Here is a 16,556-nt window from a genome sequence, read left to right as displayed (position 1 = left end):
TATTTTAGCTTCCTTAATCTAACAGATGGAATAGTAATATATCCGATGCATTAGGAATCGACCAAAATGTTACATACACAAAGAATGCAATCAGGCTTTTCAGCTTTATCCATGCAAGCAAAAGCGATCCATGATGCATCACTTCTTGCATGGAGAAACAGCTAGACTAAACTGATTCATATTATGCCATTGAGAAAAATTAACAAGGTCAGTTAACTACTAGACACAGAGTTGCAGTTTTATTTCTGGTACCCTACATGGTTTCTCATTGTGGAACAGGATCTGATGAACTGAGTTTGTTTATTGATTAAATCTTTCATATTGGGTTTTGGGTAGATATTGACAGCTTGATTTTGTTATAACCTCTATAGGATGTGATGAGGTTGTAATAATGTGGCAAGGCTATAGCACAAAGAGGAAGACTGTGCTCCAACTTGAGGCTCTGGAGAAACTCTATTCAGGTCTTATCCAAACATGTACAAGGAAAGGTGGTTGTATCAGTTTACATATCCTCATGATAATTTTGCAATAATTTCACATGTGAATTTATTTGTTTTGTTTTCTGTTTATTTTACCTACACTTTTGCTTTTTGGTGGCACTGCCCGGCAGGACCCTACTGTCAAGACACAGCAAGGCGTTCGGTCAGGGGTAAGGTGGTCATTCCTTGCCTTGCTGTGTCTTGCCAGTAGGGTCCTGCCGGGCAGCTCGGCAGTAGACGATCCAAATTGCTCTCCACCTCCCTTTTATTATGAAACTCTTAATTTTAAGGGGGAAAAATGGAAATAGGAAAAAAAAAATTTAACTCAGACAATCAGGTATGGTCACTACAAAAATTTAGCATCCATTCCCCTGTTGGCAACTATTGCAGCAGTCTGAAGGAGCGATTTGGGCCAAGCCAACCTAAGCCCAAACTGGGCTCACCTGATTTTTCCTAAGCCATGATTGGGATCTCTCTCTTTCTCTCCACAAAAGAGAAGAAAGACATTGGTGGTCCATAGGACAATTCAACTAGTGCACTAGTGGTACCCATACAATAAAGAACTAAATGCATGGTTCAGGTCTTTCAGGATCTGATGCTCCAAATTTAACAACTAGATGTTCCAGATGTTGCAGATATGATAATTTTCTTTGTTGACTCTTGTATGCCATTACATCCAACTTATCATTTGTGCTAATCTCAATCACTACTCCTGTCTGGCTTTTGCTGGAAATTTTTTGTATTTGTTTAACTCCACTAATGACTAAAATATCCAAGCAAGGAACCAAGCAATATAGAATATACCCTAAAATGTATATTAAGAATTCTCATTCCATCTTAGAGGTGGGTCTCATACAAGAAAGTTACATGGCTTGATGAATTGGATATAAATCATCAATCACATGATTACCAAGACAAAAATAGGAGTCAAAAGTGTGTGTGAGAGAGAGAGAGCGAGAGTGAGTGAGTGGAATGTGAGAAACCTACCACTATGCTGATATTTGTTTGTGGGCACTGGGCATAGGTTTCCCATGAGTGAGAAATTGCACCAATGAGTGGATGTGGGGAAACAAATTTATTCAGGAAGAGGTCCACATATATAAAATTGAAGAGAGAGAGAGAGAGAGAATTAGCAGATACCCTATGATTCATTATGTGAAAGGATATGTGAATTCCCATGCATTTCGGTGTCGTGGGGATCTTTTTCCCTTTGTTTATTTATTTATCTTTGGTTTCGTATGAACAAGAGCCACTTAAAATAAGTTTAAAAGAAAGAATAACCAAAGTTGTTAGATTGGGTTTGAAGACTTGCTATTGACGATGGAATTCGTTGAGTCATCATCCACTCGGATTGCCTAGTATTGATGAAATGTCTTTTAAGCTTTAGTAATAGGGAAAAGAACTTTGTTTGGGAGTGTATGCCTTGCGCACAGACACATGGGAGTGAAATGACTATTCTGCCCCTATCAAATGTGCAAATAACGCTCCGCTTAATGTCTCTCCGCACTCTTCCATTGGTCCCGTGCTCGTACAGGAATCACACTTCCAGACAGGGAACACTTCCCCTTAATAATATATCCATTTCTTGAGAGGTTCCCAAGATGAGTAATTGGGCCAAGTTCAATTGGAGCATTTGAGGGCCCTTTTTAAGAGTCAGCCTATTGGAATCTGACCGTATCTAACCATTATTCTCTAAGAAGTAAAGTCAGCCTTTTCGGTTTGGTGGTCAAAACCCCAACTAAATCACTAAAAAAAAAAGTCGGCATTTTGGAAGATGACTAAATAATAGATCTGACCATTTAAACTCTAAAAAGTCTGCTAAATCGCATTTTCTTCTGACAAAAACATCCATATTTTAACCAATTCACTGGTCCCTTGCTACAAAATATATCTTTCATAAAATAAATAAATAAATGATCGAATTTTCTTCCACCAGGGTGAATGAGATCCCATTCACCAAGGGACAGGAGAGGGCCGGAATAGGTATCAAGAGATTCAAGAGGGTATTTGAAAACATACTAAAACCTTTGGAAGATTTGTGAACCCTAGGACGGTGGATGAACCATACTCTATAGGTGGAGGAAAACTTTGTCCATAGATAAATAAGAGATGAGAGATGAGGCATTTGACTGAAGTGATCTAATAAAATTTGAGTAAGGGATCTCTAAGCAAGTGTTATAGGAGAATGCATCAATGAGGTTGCAAGTTGCAACTGAATGGTTACATACCACATAGGAGGGCAATGAGTTCACTTTATGAGAGAGAGAGGGAGGGCGCATGGCACGTGAAATGACTTTCAGTGTGCCCAACATTCTTCTTCTTATTATTATTATTATTATTAGGGAGGAAGAATACTACTTGGTTGCGGTGGCTCTTGCCACCTCACCCCCATGAAAAGGTGAAAATCTGTTTGGGCACAACGATCATTTTGCATGACCCTGTGTCTAGGCGGAGGGACATGCAGTGTATACAACCGATTCTCGCCCTCTATTCATCATCATCATCTTCAAAGCTAGCTCAAGCAAAGCTGCCTCTTCCACTCAAAGTGCTTTGGAGAGGGCCTGATTGGAGTACAAAAGGGTGGGGAACTTTCTCGAACCATTTCTGTTTGTGTTTGGTATAAAATCGCGGGAAATGTAACAGAGAGAGAGAGGAAAAATAAAATATTTGCCTTTTTTGAATTTTAATTTTGAGAGAGAGACTGAGAGAGAGAAAAAATAAATTATTTATTCTTTTTTGAATTTTAATTTTTGCTATGTTGGAACGGTTACGTCTGGGGGAAAGTTAAAAGCATGGGGAGGAGGAGGAGGATTCCGAGAAGAAGTGGGGTGGGGGGAAGAAAAAAGAACCATTTTTTTATTCTCTTCTTCTCTCTTTCTGCCTTGCTTCGATTCACTCTTGAGATTTTAGAGTTTTGACTTCTGATTTTTGACCCTTTTCTTCGCTGCTCATAATCGTTTCGATTCTTTTCGAATTACATTTAATTCATCGAAGTTGAAAATACAGATCGGCTTTAATTGCTCCAGAGCTCCAAAAAGGCTTACTTGGTCGATTGGTTTCAGCGTATATAAAGGAAAAGAGCTCGTTTCGGAATTGGGGTTCTGCTGAAACCGGTTACGGAATTCAAGTTTCTACAAATTTACATGTGGGTTTGATCTCTCGGTGGTTTTGGTATATGGGTTCCACGAATGGTGGGTTTGGAACGGCTTTTTTAATTGATATGGATTGTTTTGGTGATTGGAGCAGCAGCAATGTAGAGAAAGGCTTTGGTATCTGAAACTGAAGGTTTATAGTAAAAGAGGTACATTCTATTCATTTCTTTTATCTAACATGTTTTTTCGAGCTGCTGGCAATTTTCTTCTTAATGATGGGTGGATTTTTATCTTTGGGACATTTCTGTTTGGGTTCTTGTGCCATTTGGGATTTGTGCTGTTAAATTGCATCTGACGGAACGGTTTTGATGGATCTTGCTTCATGATCTATGTCTTGCAATTCAAATTTTTTAGGTTTTTGTTTATCTGGGTTTCCACTGGATAATGCTCTCCCAAAGCAAAGAAGGGGGAAGAGGCTCATTCTTTATCATATTCTATCCTTAACTATACTGGTTTCTTGTTGATACAACTTGGGCTTTTGTTGGTGTTTCTGTATGGAAGAGTGCTTCTGTTTGTTTATTTATTTATTTTTTAGAATAAGCTAGGCGTTTCTTTTGTTTGGTGTTTATGCAATGTCTCCAATGGTAGTGCCTATGTTTTGATTCATCATTTCGAAAGATGGGATTTTATCATTTTAGCCCTCCTTTCCTGGGTTTCCTGGTTTATCTGTTGCTGTCTTATTGGTCTCTGTGAAATCGAATGGACTTCTTTTTTTTTTTTTGATGAAATGGAATGGACTCCTTGTTCAGTGCACAAGCAGGTAGGTTACCTCATTGTCATTTATTCTTGCTGCCTCGGTCTATCAGAACAATTTTCCCTGCCGGTCATAGAGAAAGTTATATCAGTCTGAACGCTTTCTTCTTGTAATTTTATTTTCATTCAGCTTTTGATTATTGTCGTAAAAATGCTGATGGCAGTGGCATGTTGTATTCTGGAGCTAGTTGTTCAGGTGCAGCTCTGGTTGGGTTGTTTTTCCTGTTGCTGTGGCCTCAGGTTATTTGCTTTGAGACATATTTTGCTGTTCTCTTCTCTCTTCTCCTTTTCTTAATAGAAGTTACCTCTGTTTCCAATCCTCCTCCCTCCCCCCCCCCCCCCCCAACAAAAAAAAAGAAGTGGTTATAGGAGACATACTATACATTTTAGGTCTTTCTTGGTATCAATCTAGCAGACATTTATGGGCTTTCCTTTTTCTCATTTTTCAGTTGGTGGTTCATTGCAAGAAGCAATTGATCCAAGATTTTTCTACTTTTACAATAACCCTTTGGAGTGTAAAGAAAACAAGTCTGAGTGCCTTTCTTTGCTTTGATACCGTTACATCACAAATGACATGGCCCACCATGCTTATCAAGCTTAAAAATCTTGACGTCAATAGCTCTATTAAGCTTCAGAATAATTGTTACGGAAGTTGTAATTCATATTTGTAGGCAACGCCACATTTTCATGGAAACTTGGGCATCACTTTCATGAAGTTCTTTCAATGATAGACCAGCATTTCCTAAACATTGAGACAGGGATGATTTAGGATAGCCAACGAATACCCTAATTTGGCTGGTACTAAAATCATGGCGCTTTTTTACACTAGACATGCCGAGGAACCCTAATTCAACTTAAATTTCAAGAATATTTAGCGTACGAAAGTACAAATGTGCAATTGATATCTGCACCAGCCAAACTAAGTAGTAGGCCAATAGTGGGAAGGAAAAGCGGCTGCTACTTTCATAAAAGTAGGAGTCTAGTAACATTGGAGGTTGTCAAATTAGGTTTTCCAAGGTACAATTAGGATTGGGGGTTTTTCTGTGTTTGTGGTTGTTCGAAAAACATGGTTTCAAAAAAGTTGGGCTAGAGTTTTAGGGGCTGGACACTTTATCCCCTCATAAATCACTAAGAGCCTGCACAAATTTAGGTTCATTAAAGGGTTCCTTGAGTCTGTGCTCCTACTCTGTGGTGATAAAATTGAAAATAGTTCCATTAATTCAAGGATGATAACTGAGCAATTGCAAATATAAGAAGAAAAATAATTGGTCTTCTAGTTCTTCTCTGAGTGTGCTACATATTGTTTCTGTAAGAACTCTCATATGCATTATTATATACCCTTCCTGTTTGTTTTGGCTTTAATTTTTTTTTATATCATTTGTCAGTTGTCTCCAATTTTCTCTTATGGTGTCTCACTACTTATTTGTCTTGAATTGGTATTTCAATTATTATCAAGCTGTTCATTTCTTTCCGTGGTTAATATTTTTAAGTTTTGCATTTGAATCAATATCCATTCAGGAGTTTAGAACTTATTTGTTTTCAGTTACTGGGTTATTTGATTATGTTCCTGAAACAGGTGTGATGGAGATATCATTTTTAAAAGCTCTCCTCAATGATATCTCTCACTTCAGTAATTTATCTTCTTGTCACAAGATAAACTCTGAATTGGTCCAAAAGTATTACAAAAAATTAGATGAGATATTGAAGCTGTTGAGGCCAATACTTGATGCAATTCTTGATTCTGAAGTAGCTTCAAATGAACAGCTTAAGAATGTATTTGAAGATTTGGATGGGTTTGTTGTCGAAGCTGGGGAACTTATCGAAAGCTGGCATCCAATGACGAGTAAAGTTTATTTTGTATGTTAAGCCTTTCCTTTTCTGACTTTTGGTTTTTATGTTTGAAGATAATATCAAGAGGCTTTTGGTGATTTATGGTTAGACATTTTCCAGTTTTATTTGTTTCAAGAATTTCTTTTGTTCATGCATTATCCAAGTTTCTATCTTATAATTGATCTTAACCTTGGACCCTGACCTTTTGATAAATCGTATTGTTTTATGCAGTTGATTATTATTAACATAACCTCTGTGGGGATAGAATAGAATTTTACTTGCTGGATTCTTAGGATCATGCTGTAGTTTATCATAAACACAGCTTTTGGTCACTCAATACTGACATGATTTTGATTGCTCAAAGGAGTAATATTTATTAGATGTTATAAAGGATGCCATCACTAGTGGGCTGGCATTTTGTTGAGGCAGCCTCTATGATCCTAATTCAATGAGCCACTAAGAATGGGCCCAGATTAGGAGGTTCAACAGAGAATTTAGTAGTCAGAATAGGGAAGATAACAGAAGAAAAAAAGGAAAGAGATCAGAAACAGGGAAACATTGGAAGGCAATATCTAAGGTAGACTGGTAGAGAAAGAAGAATAGAAGTAGAAATAGAATGTATAACAAAGAGAAACTAAGGCTAAAATATTATATTAGAGAAGAAGATAGGGAATGCAAGAGAGATTGTACCTGATATTGACTGATTACATACTTCCTTACCTGAATTCTGTTTAAGCCCTTTAAAATCTTGCATCGATTCTGCTGTTCTGGGTTACTATACAGTCTCCTAGTTCCAGTAGGATTGCTCCCTATCTGGAGATGTTACCATTGGATTTAAGTCAAACTTTGCAGAACTATTCTCCCTACTAAACTGAACCCTCGACCCAAATTTCGGGCTAATCAGAATTGATTTATTTGAGTATTCAAATTTTCCCTAAATCTGGGTTCCTTTCGCTGCAGTTCTGGAATTTTTTTGGTTTCCTAAACCCTCATCTCTTAGGTGATTAGAAACCCCATTAGATATGATAAAAAATCGATCCCACATAATGTACTAGGCATTTCCCTAGGGCACCAACCAGGATATCAACAACCTCATACTAATGATTGAAAAGATTTTCTTTATGGATCTTCAGACATTTATATTTGATTGATATTTTTCAACCACAATAGTTGCATCTTAGATAGATTTTATTGCATAGGTCTTTCTACAACGCTACCATCTAAAAGCTTCTGTCCTAAATTTTTTCTTACCCCTTAAAACGTGAGACAGAAGAAGGGTTAGAGGTGCCCTTGCTGTTTCAGCATTTAGTAGTCTCAGCCTATAACCATTTCAGTTGTGTCAGTAGTGCATGCTAACTTTGCTATGCTGTTTTGTTAGCTGAATACATTCTTGCTTGATGAAGCTAATCTGACGAAATGTAAATAAAGGAATGGTAACTGTGCCCAGACAGTAGTGATGAGGCTGAGCTGAATTGAGCCAGTTTCTTGTCAGATAAACTTGTACTTTGAGTTTAAAGAGCTATTTCATTGGGTAAATATTCTTGGACCTGCTTAAGCATAAATCAACCAAGTACTTGCTTTATTTTCTGGCTACTAATTGCCACTAAAGTAACTGCCAAGCTGACAAGCTCACAAACTTGTGTTCCATGTGCATATAATCACATGTATCCAGTTCCATTACAGCTGTGTGGAGTTCTTTGTCAAACTTGCTCATCCATATTTGGGAAGTCTGCTTATCTGTTTTTGTGAACTTTTGGCTTTCCTTGACCTATCCACTTAATTCCGGCAGTATGCCATATCTATGTAGTCACTGGTGATCAATTTTCTGGATATAATTCAATCAACATCTTGGTTATGAACTCTAAGGTATCTTGGGTTGCAATCCAGGGTTCAAAAACCTCGATTCAGGTCGCTTATGGGCCAACTCAGAAGATCATCCGTTCAAAAGGTTAGGGCGATGGAAATTTTGTAAATAAACAGAATCTTAATGGCCTATATAAGAAGATAAAGAGAGAAGGGATAAAATAAGATTTAATAATTAAAGAATAAGGGTAGTCTTGGAATCAAAGTAAATAAAGGAGAGGAGTAGGATTACGAAGAATGGGGAAGGGCATTTCAGGAAAGAAGGAAATATGGTGCCATATAAAATAGCATCACCAAGCTGTATTACTCCTTTGAACAAACATCAAAAGCAGAAGAACCAATTTTGGAGTCAAGAAGAGATCCCCTTCAAATGGAAGACAATCCACCTCAAATTTCAAGGAGTGATTTCTCTCCCTTGGGCCCTCAAACATGACCAGTAGTTACTGGAAAGAACCAGCAGTCAGAGAAGAGTTTTGACCTGAGATCAGATCTGGCGATAGGAGCAGGACTGGGACTGATGGCAGGTCAGTTTCTTGCAGGTTAGAAGGAATGGAGGGATGGTAACCTGCTTATGAAGAAAGGAAGGAACAGGAGAGAAAAAGAAGATGAAGAACAGAGGAAGGGAAAACAGATTGGAACGCATGAGAGTGAGAGCACAACGACTCATGAAATTCAATATTCCATTCTTATTCATCTGCTAAACCGTTGGATTACAAGCATATTTATTAGAATTTTTTTTTTTTTTTGCACCCAACAAGGAAACTTGAAGCAAACTTAAACAAAGAAACTACTAACTTATCTCCTACGTAGCTACCTCAAAACAAAACACAATAAAATAAAAGATTAGAAGATAACTCTAGATAAATAATAAACCCCTAAATATCCTACTGGACCAACACTAAATTTGGACCTGGTTTGTCGGTTTGCTCCTGCATCACTGCTAGATCTCCTTCCAACTCCATATATCTTTTGCTAGTGGGAGAAGAAACTGTAAGACATATCGTAATTTAGTTTATAAAATACATAACAATTCTCTTTCACGGTGTTGCTCACCACCCTCTAATGTTTCTTCTACCTTTTTTTTTTTTTTTTGGGGGGGGGGGTGTTCATAGGCATCTAAGAACTTCAAGGAAACAATTATTACTAACATAAATCTTAAATCTCATGGATGTTACATCTAATACAGTGTTTGTCTCTAACAAACATCGTGTTAGGCAATTTTGATTCTCAATGTAACTTATTTCCTCCATTGGACTAATGGAAGATTTCTCGTTGCTCTTCCTGTATTCTTAATGGTCCATCTTGTATTTCATTTTTTGGAGTTTATGGACATTAAAACAAAGCTCGGGGTAGGTTCAGTATCTGTATACTTGTATACTTTTATTACCTTTTCTTTTTAATTAAAATTTTAAACTATAAACTTTACAAATTCTCTAATTACCTTTCATTGCATATGTTATCAGGTGTTGCAAATCGAATCATTACTGACAAAGATTCAGGCTTCTGGTCTGAAGCTTCTCAGGGTTCTGAACTCTTTGCATGAGTACCTCCCTGGTGATTTGAGTTCATCATCTCTTGAGGTACCAAAATGATTCTCTTTTTAATGTGGAATTAATTTATCCCTACACGTCCACCCTTTAGGTGATGATTGTCTCAGCAATTCAGACCTTCTAACTGATGGGTCTTTGTCTTATTGCCCAATAAATAACATTGGTTGGATGATCTTAATTAACCATCAAACAACAATTATCAACAATTCCAGGAGAGAAATCTGAAAGTTGTAATTGCTGTCTTGAAGGACCCAATTTTCATATTGTTTGATCATCCAGCTAATGCTATTGTAGGAAAATGGGAGAACCTAAAGGTGGACTGTTGGTTGGGGTACCCAGATTGAGGAGATAGATCACCACTTGCATGTCGTGTACTAATCTTGAGTTCCATAATTGAAATACATCCTCATCTTGATTTCTGCATTCCCTGGGAATGATCAATTGCAGCTCTGTGTTCAGAAACTCCAGGGTACTGGATGTGAGCAGGTGTCAGCCGTCATAAAACAAGCTATTAGAGATCAAATGGATAAAGCCCTATTAAGCTCAGAGAGCCTGGTGAAGATTGCAGACTCCCTATGCTTGACGTCACACCAAGATCTTCTAATGGAGGCTGTGGCTCTTGAAAAGGATAAGGCAAAGGCTGAACAAGTTGAAAAGGAGGGAGAGGTTGAGTACATAGATCACATGATTGCTCTTGTCACCCGTATGCATGACCGCCTTGTCGAAATAAAGCAGTCACAGAGCACCAACCCTGTCTCCATCCCTGCTGATTTCTGCTGCCCTCTTTCCCTTGAGCTGATGACAGATCCTGTCATTGTGGCCTCGGGACAAACCTATGAGCGGGCTTTCATCAGGAAGTGGCTTGACCTTGGTCTCACCGTTTGTCCCAAAACCCACCAGACTTTGGCGCACACTAACCTAATTCCCAATTATACTGTTAAAGCTCTAATTGCAAATTGGTGTGAGTCAAACAATGTGAAGCTGCCAGACCCTGTGAAGTCTCCAAGTTTAAATCAACCCTCAACACTTCTTGCGCATGCTGATTCAGGTGCCAGAGACTTGCATATCCCACCACATTCAGTTCATTCTCCCACCAGGAGCAACTATACAAGGTCGCCTGAGTCAACTAGGTCCATGGGTTCACCAAATAATAGCTTTTTATCATCTAATGGAGCCCATCTAGAGGGAACTTCTCCTTCACATCCTCGTTCAGCATCTGAAGATGGGACTGGAAATGGACTTGCGCTAGATGTTGGTAGATTATCACTCATGAACTCTGAGGATAGGGCGGCCAACTTAGGGGAGAGAAATCATGCTTCAGGTGCTCAACCTTTGGTGGCATCAAGAAAAGAACTTTCTGAAGGAAGTGGCACTGGTGAACAGTTTCAGGGTCATAATCGTAATACCTCTGTATCCAGCACAGTTTCTAATACAGATTATATCCAAGGAACACCACGGGATACCAATGAGGCGTCACGGTTGTCCAGTGATATGATTCATTACAGTGGTGAAAATTCTGGGGAGGTAACATCTGAGCCTCTGGGTCCAGCTACATTAGTATCACATAGAGAACCTGAATTTCCACCGCCGTTAGAGACACGATCTAGAAGCCAAACGATCTGGCGTCGGCCATCTGAAAGAGTTGTTCCAAGGATAGTCTCCTCACCAGCTATTGACACAAGGTCTGATCTTTTGGTTATTGAGACCCAAGTTCGGAAGTTGGTCGACGACTTGAAAAGTACTTCTGTTGATGTGCAAAGAGCTGCCACAGCTGAAATTCGTCTTCTTGCTAAACACAATATGGATAATCGGATTATAATTGCAAACTGTGGGGCCATAAGCATTTTGGTTGGTTTGCTTCACTCAACAGACACAAAGACCCAAGAGAATGCTGTTACAGCACTTCTCAACTTATCGATCAATGATAATAACAAAACTTTAATAGCAAATGCTGATGCAATTGATCCCCTCATTCATGTGCTTCAGACAGGAAGCCCTGAAGCGAAAGAGAACTCAGCTGCCACCCTTTTTAGCCTTTCCGTTATTGAGGAGAATAAGGTCAAAATTGGTCGATCTGGGGCAATCAAACCTCTGGTAGAGTTATTGGGCAATGGAACCCCTCGGGGGAAGAAAGACGCTGCTACAGCTCTGTTCAATTTGTCTATATTTCATGAGAACAAGACCCTGATTGTGCAGGCTGGAGCAGTGAGATACCTTGTTGAGTTGATGGATCCAGCAGCTGGGATGGTTGATAAGGCAGTCGCTGTCTTGGCAAACTTAGCAACAATTCCAGAAGGGCGGAATGCAATTGGTCAGGGGGGAGGGATCCCAGTCCTTGTTGAAGTGGTTGAACTGGGTTCAGCAAGGGGAAAGGAAAATGCAGCTGCAGCACTGCTACAGCTCTGCAGCAGTGCTAGATTTTGTAGTATGGTACTTCGAGAAGGAGCTGTTCCACCATTGGTGGCACTGTCGCAGTCGGGCACACCACGCGCCAAAGAAAAGGTATGCTGCTGATCCTTGCACACAGATCTTTTTTTTTTTTTGCGGGGGTGGGGTTGCATACAGATTGAGAAGCTATGATATCCTTGGTGTCTTGATGCTTTACATTTGACCTACCTATCAATTAAGCAGGAGTCGACCATCCGACAGGGGGGTTATTTATACCTCTTGAATGTGCCATATCCATGGGTTGCAGTCTCATTGTTGAATTCTAGTTAGTTATAATGATTCTTGGCCTATTGATTATCCGCAATATCAATCACTAGGAATCAAGAATTAGACTAATTAATTTAAGACTAAATTAGGGTTAATTTAGTCCCAAGTAAACGCACAAATCCAAAATAGAAACAAGGGCAGAATTAGAAAGTTAGGTCTCAATCCAAACCAGCCTTTGGTTCCAACCAAACTTGGATTGAAGGTTGCTTGTGTGGCGGTGAAACACTGCTGGAAGTTTCACTCGGTTTGAATGGCTGAATTGGGAGATACGGCCGCAACACCAAATTAGAAGGTTTGTAGAAAACTTGCCAAATCAGCACTGTACTTGACTCCAAGAAGGATCAAGTGTAGGCCTTGTATAGGTGATGCTATGCTGCAATTTTGCTGAGGTTCTGATGAATGGAAGTGAAGTTATGAAGGTGAATTGAAAATAGAAGGTTTGTGAATATGGAGGATTCCAGCCAATGGAATGGGGTAGAAGTGGGGATTGAATGGAGAGGATGAAGGTGTGGTGTTCTGCTTCAAAACCCAGCAGGGTTTGATGGAGGAATATGGAGATATCAAACTCAGATGTTGCAGCAGGAATCCAAGTCCAAGAACAACAGCAGCTTGCACTCAAATGAGGAAAACAATAGCAGCAACAACCTTGGTTGTTGGTGTGGTTGCAGCCTTCCAAAAAGGATCTCCAGTACTTGAAGTAATCCGGCAACAATAGCAGCACCGGGGAATTTCGATTGGAGATGGAGAGAATGGAGATGAAGAGAATTAGAAGGTAGGGGGGAATAGGTGGATTAGGCTCTCTAAACCAGGCTCCTTCAGCTCTTCAAGTCGCAACCAATTTGGATTTGAGAATATTCATTGCATTCAAGCAAAGTTTCATTCATCAACTAAATCGTGGGAAGCTTCTACAGCCTACATAATATAGAGGGCTATGCTTGCACTTCAAATTACAAGAAAATAGAAACTACTAAACTACAAAACTGAAAATTAGAAATTAAGCTTGACTGGAAAATAGAAACTAATCTTTTAGTAACTAGGACTGATAGAAAATAGTAACAAAATAGGATCTTCAATTTCCTAAGGTTGCAGCCGAAATCCTCCTTGAGATCCCATGTGGTCCCCACCAAAGATACCATTCGGTCAGCACTTGAAGTCCAAAATTTTGTCAATTAAAACTGACAGTAATACCCCCATGATCTGGGTTTGAGAGACCCAGCAACTCCCAGCCCCATTGGGTTGGTCCTATGGCCCATCGGGTTGGTTCACCAATTGATGAAGTGAACCAGCCCTTCTTCCATGAGTGCCTTGGACATATCTCTTGCCAAACAGCTTGGCATCTGCATCACTAATATTGGGGAGTGTAGGTTTGCAAGATTGGGAATCTCATTACTCATGAGTTCCAGTGGGCTCAAAATGTAGGAGATGTAGTACTATAATTTTTAAAACCGATCTGTGGGGGGGAGGAGTTGAACCTGAAAAAGGGCCCGCTTCTAGTTGAATCCAGTTTTGACCAAATGAACTGCTGGCTGTGGAAAAAGAGGAGGGGGGGGGGGGGGGGACCAACAAACTGAACTTGAATTTTGAAAAACTGCTCAGTTTAGCTTCTGGTGTGGGGAGTAGCCCCAATTCAAGATAAGCTTTGAGAAAGTCATCTGAGGTGTCATGGTCATGTTCAACAGAGGCCTTCAGATGCTCCAGTTTGGAAGAGTTACTTGATTCAGATTGAATGTACTAAAAGAGCTAGGGGCAGGCGTAAAATGACCCTAGGAGAAGTGGTGAGGAAGACATGCATAGCTTAGGTCTTGTTTCAAGTATGATCTCGAATAAAGCTTATTGGAGGGCTAGGATCTATGTAGCTGACCCCATTTAGTTGGGTTAAGGCTATTGTTGTGATCTGAGTGTGGACCAAAAACCCCCACCCCCGGAAAAAAAAAAAGGTGGTTCCGCGTGAACCATTTCGTGCATTCAGAATGCTCCTCTTATCTCTGTGGTGAATCTTGGCACCTGTGGTAATGTTCTATATGATTGGACTAGCATGCATTTCATTCAATGGATCCTATGGTTGAAAAGTCATTCTGATTGGCATAACTTAGCTGTCATTTGAACAAACATATTTTTGGAAGTTTTCTGAAATACCATTTGAACCTTTTAAATTAGACATTACAACAACAACAACAATTATAACCTTATCCCAACCAAGACATTACACTGGAAGCAACATTATGGGGACCTGAAAACTGAATCCTTGTACCGAGAAGGGGAAAAGAAAAACTGAATCCAGATATCCTGTATACTCGTCTAGTCATTCCTTTGCCTGGTGCCTGAAAAAGAGCATCTTGAGGGGCATCTCTCTAAAGACACTTGTAGGCAAGAATACACCTGATATTTAATGGCATACCTTTGAGATAAAATTTTCTCCTCCGCATGAATACTAGCGAGCATGGATGGGAGCAGGAGAGAGTATCTATGTTTGTGAGAACTAAGTTTCATTTGCCACAAATGTTTACAAAAATGACAACACTTGGCAAGCATTTAACATGTCCAAATTAGGATATATGTAGGACAAAAAATTTTAATACCAGAGGATGATTCAACAATTTACTGCTTTGTTTGGACAAAATTTAGCACAGCATTTGAGGTGCAGGTGTAGAGGTTTGATGGCCAAAAATCATGGGGATCTTTTTTTTTCGTGTCGAAATTCTCCTGGGTATCAAGTCCAGATTCTTTTGGCTATGAGAAGGCCTCTTTTTTTTTTTTTTTGTGGGGGGGGGGGGGGATGTGGATTATCTGAGAACCTTCATGTTTAGCCCATGGATTGATGACTCATTTGAAGTCTTCCCAATTTTCAGTGCGCCTGGCTGTTGAGAGCTATATTGCATGGTACACCTGGAATGTCCGGAGAATATCTCTGAACTGTAACTAAGCTTCTCAGTTGGGGTTTCCCTTTCTTTCCTTTTTTCTTTGGAGGGGGCGGGGGGTTGGTGGGCAGGTTTATTTGATTATCATATTCTTTGTGGTATTCAGGGTTGAAGTGACCAAATTACCTTGTTTGTTGCAGGCACAAGCTCTTCTTAGTTACTTCAGAAACCAGAGACATGGTAATGCAGGAAGGTCCTAATATTTACGTGCAATCGATCTAACTTCCACGACTAGTGGTGACTCAGTTGTGTGAAGAAATATTTTTTTATGTGCGACTTACCAATGCAGCAAATAATGCAATGAAATGTTCTTGGGATGTTGCTTGCTGGTAATAAACCAATTTGTTTATAAGGGGACGATTGGGGTTCTCTCATGAGTTCATGTATATGCATTTTAGAACATTAAATTTTAGGGTAAAGTACACGTACCCCCCCTAGAATGCACCCAATATTCTACGTACCCCCCTAAGTGGCTCAATATTCCGCGTACCACCCCTCAATATTCCACGTACCACCCTTGCTTTACACCCCAAATGCCACATAGGTCCAATCCGTTAAATACCACCGTTAGATGACAATATTTTGACTATTTTACCCTTTGCTTCATTTTCTTAAATCTGAAAAGACTTAAATACTCTCACTTATTTGTTGCCCAAAACTAATTGAAAATGATCAATTTATCTTTTGTTTTATTTTCATAAATGAAAAGACCTAATTGCCCTCACTTATGTATTACCCTAACCTAATTTGAAAAGACTATTTTACCCCTAAATATTTGTTCTTAAAAACCTCAAAATGCCTCATTTTCCCCAAATCATCATCTTCTTTTACATACCCTTTGTTGAAATATGATTTCATGGCCGCCCTGAGATCAAATCCAATTTGCACACTTGTGTGTCAATATACACAAATATTCATATTTTAGAACATTAAATTTTAGGGTAAAGTACACGTAACCCCCCTAGAATGCACCCAATATTCTACGTACCCCCCTAAGCGGCTCAATATTTCGCGTACTACCCCTCAATATTTCACGTACCACCCTTGCTTTACACCTCAAATGCCACATAGGTCCAATCCGTTAAATACCACCGTTAGATGACAATATTTTGACCATTTTACCCTTTGCTTCATTTTCTTAAATCTGAAAAGACTTAAATACCCTCATTTATTTGTTGCCCAAAACTAATTGAAAATGATCAATTTATCCTTTGTTTTATTTTCATAACTGAAAAGACCTAATTGCCCTCACTTATGTATTACCCTAACCTAATTTGAAAAGACTATTTTACCCCT

At 39.2% G+C, this 16,556-nt stretch overlaps 1 protein-coding gene across 2 annotated transcripts; it reads left to right on the top strand.

Annotated features, from left to right (window-relative positions):
• Positions 1-3,391: 3,391 nt before the first annotated feature.
• Positions 3,392-15,671, top strand: LOC122652030 (U-box domain-containing protein 4-like). Of its 2 annotated transcripts, none has more exons than XM_043845655.1 (5): positions 3,392-3,780; positions 5,961-6,241; positions 9,541-9,657; positions 10,087-12,129; positions 15,401-15,671. In XM_043845655.1, exons 2-5 carry the CDS (start codon positions 5,966-5,968, stop codon positions 15,458-15,460), a joined length of 2,496 nt encoding a protein of 831 aa, XP_043701590.1. In that variant the 5' UTR covers positions 3,392-3,780; positions 5,961-5,965; the 3' UTR covers positions 15,461-15,671. The 2 variants fall into 2 exon arrangements, with proteins under 2 accessions (XP_043701590.1, XP_043701589.1); XM_043845654.1 differs by having other exon boundaries at positions 10,075-12,129.
• Positions 15,672-16,556: the final 885 nt, after the last annotated feature.

The sequence above is a fragment of the Telopea speciosissima genome, chromosome 2 (genome assembly GCF_018873765.1).
Source record: "Telopea speciosissima isolate NSW1024214 ecotype Mountain lineage chromosome 2, Tspe_v1, whole genome shotgun sequence".
NCBI classification, from domain to species: Eukaryota; Viridiplantae; Streptophyta; class Magnoliopsida; order Proteales; family Proteaceae; genus Telopea; species Telopea speciosissima.
Note: the sequence above shows the minus strand (reverse complement) of the source record. Positions and strands in the feature narration are given on the sequence as shown.

Excerpts from the sequence above, each read along its gene's own strand:
- LOC122652030 (XM_043845654.1), top strand. The coding sequence starts at position 5,966 with ATGGAGATATCATTTTTAAAAGCTCTCCTCAATGATATCTCTCACTTC. Across the intron at positions 6,242-9,540 it reads TGACGAGTAAAGTTTATTTT|GTGTTGCAAATCGAATCATT; the intron begins GTATGTTAAGCC and ends ATATGTTATCAG. Across the intron at positions 9,658-10,074 it reads TGAGTTCATCATCTCTTGAG|CTCTGTGTTCAGAAACTCCA; the intron begins GTACCAAAATGA and ends GATCAATTGCAG.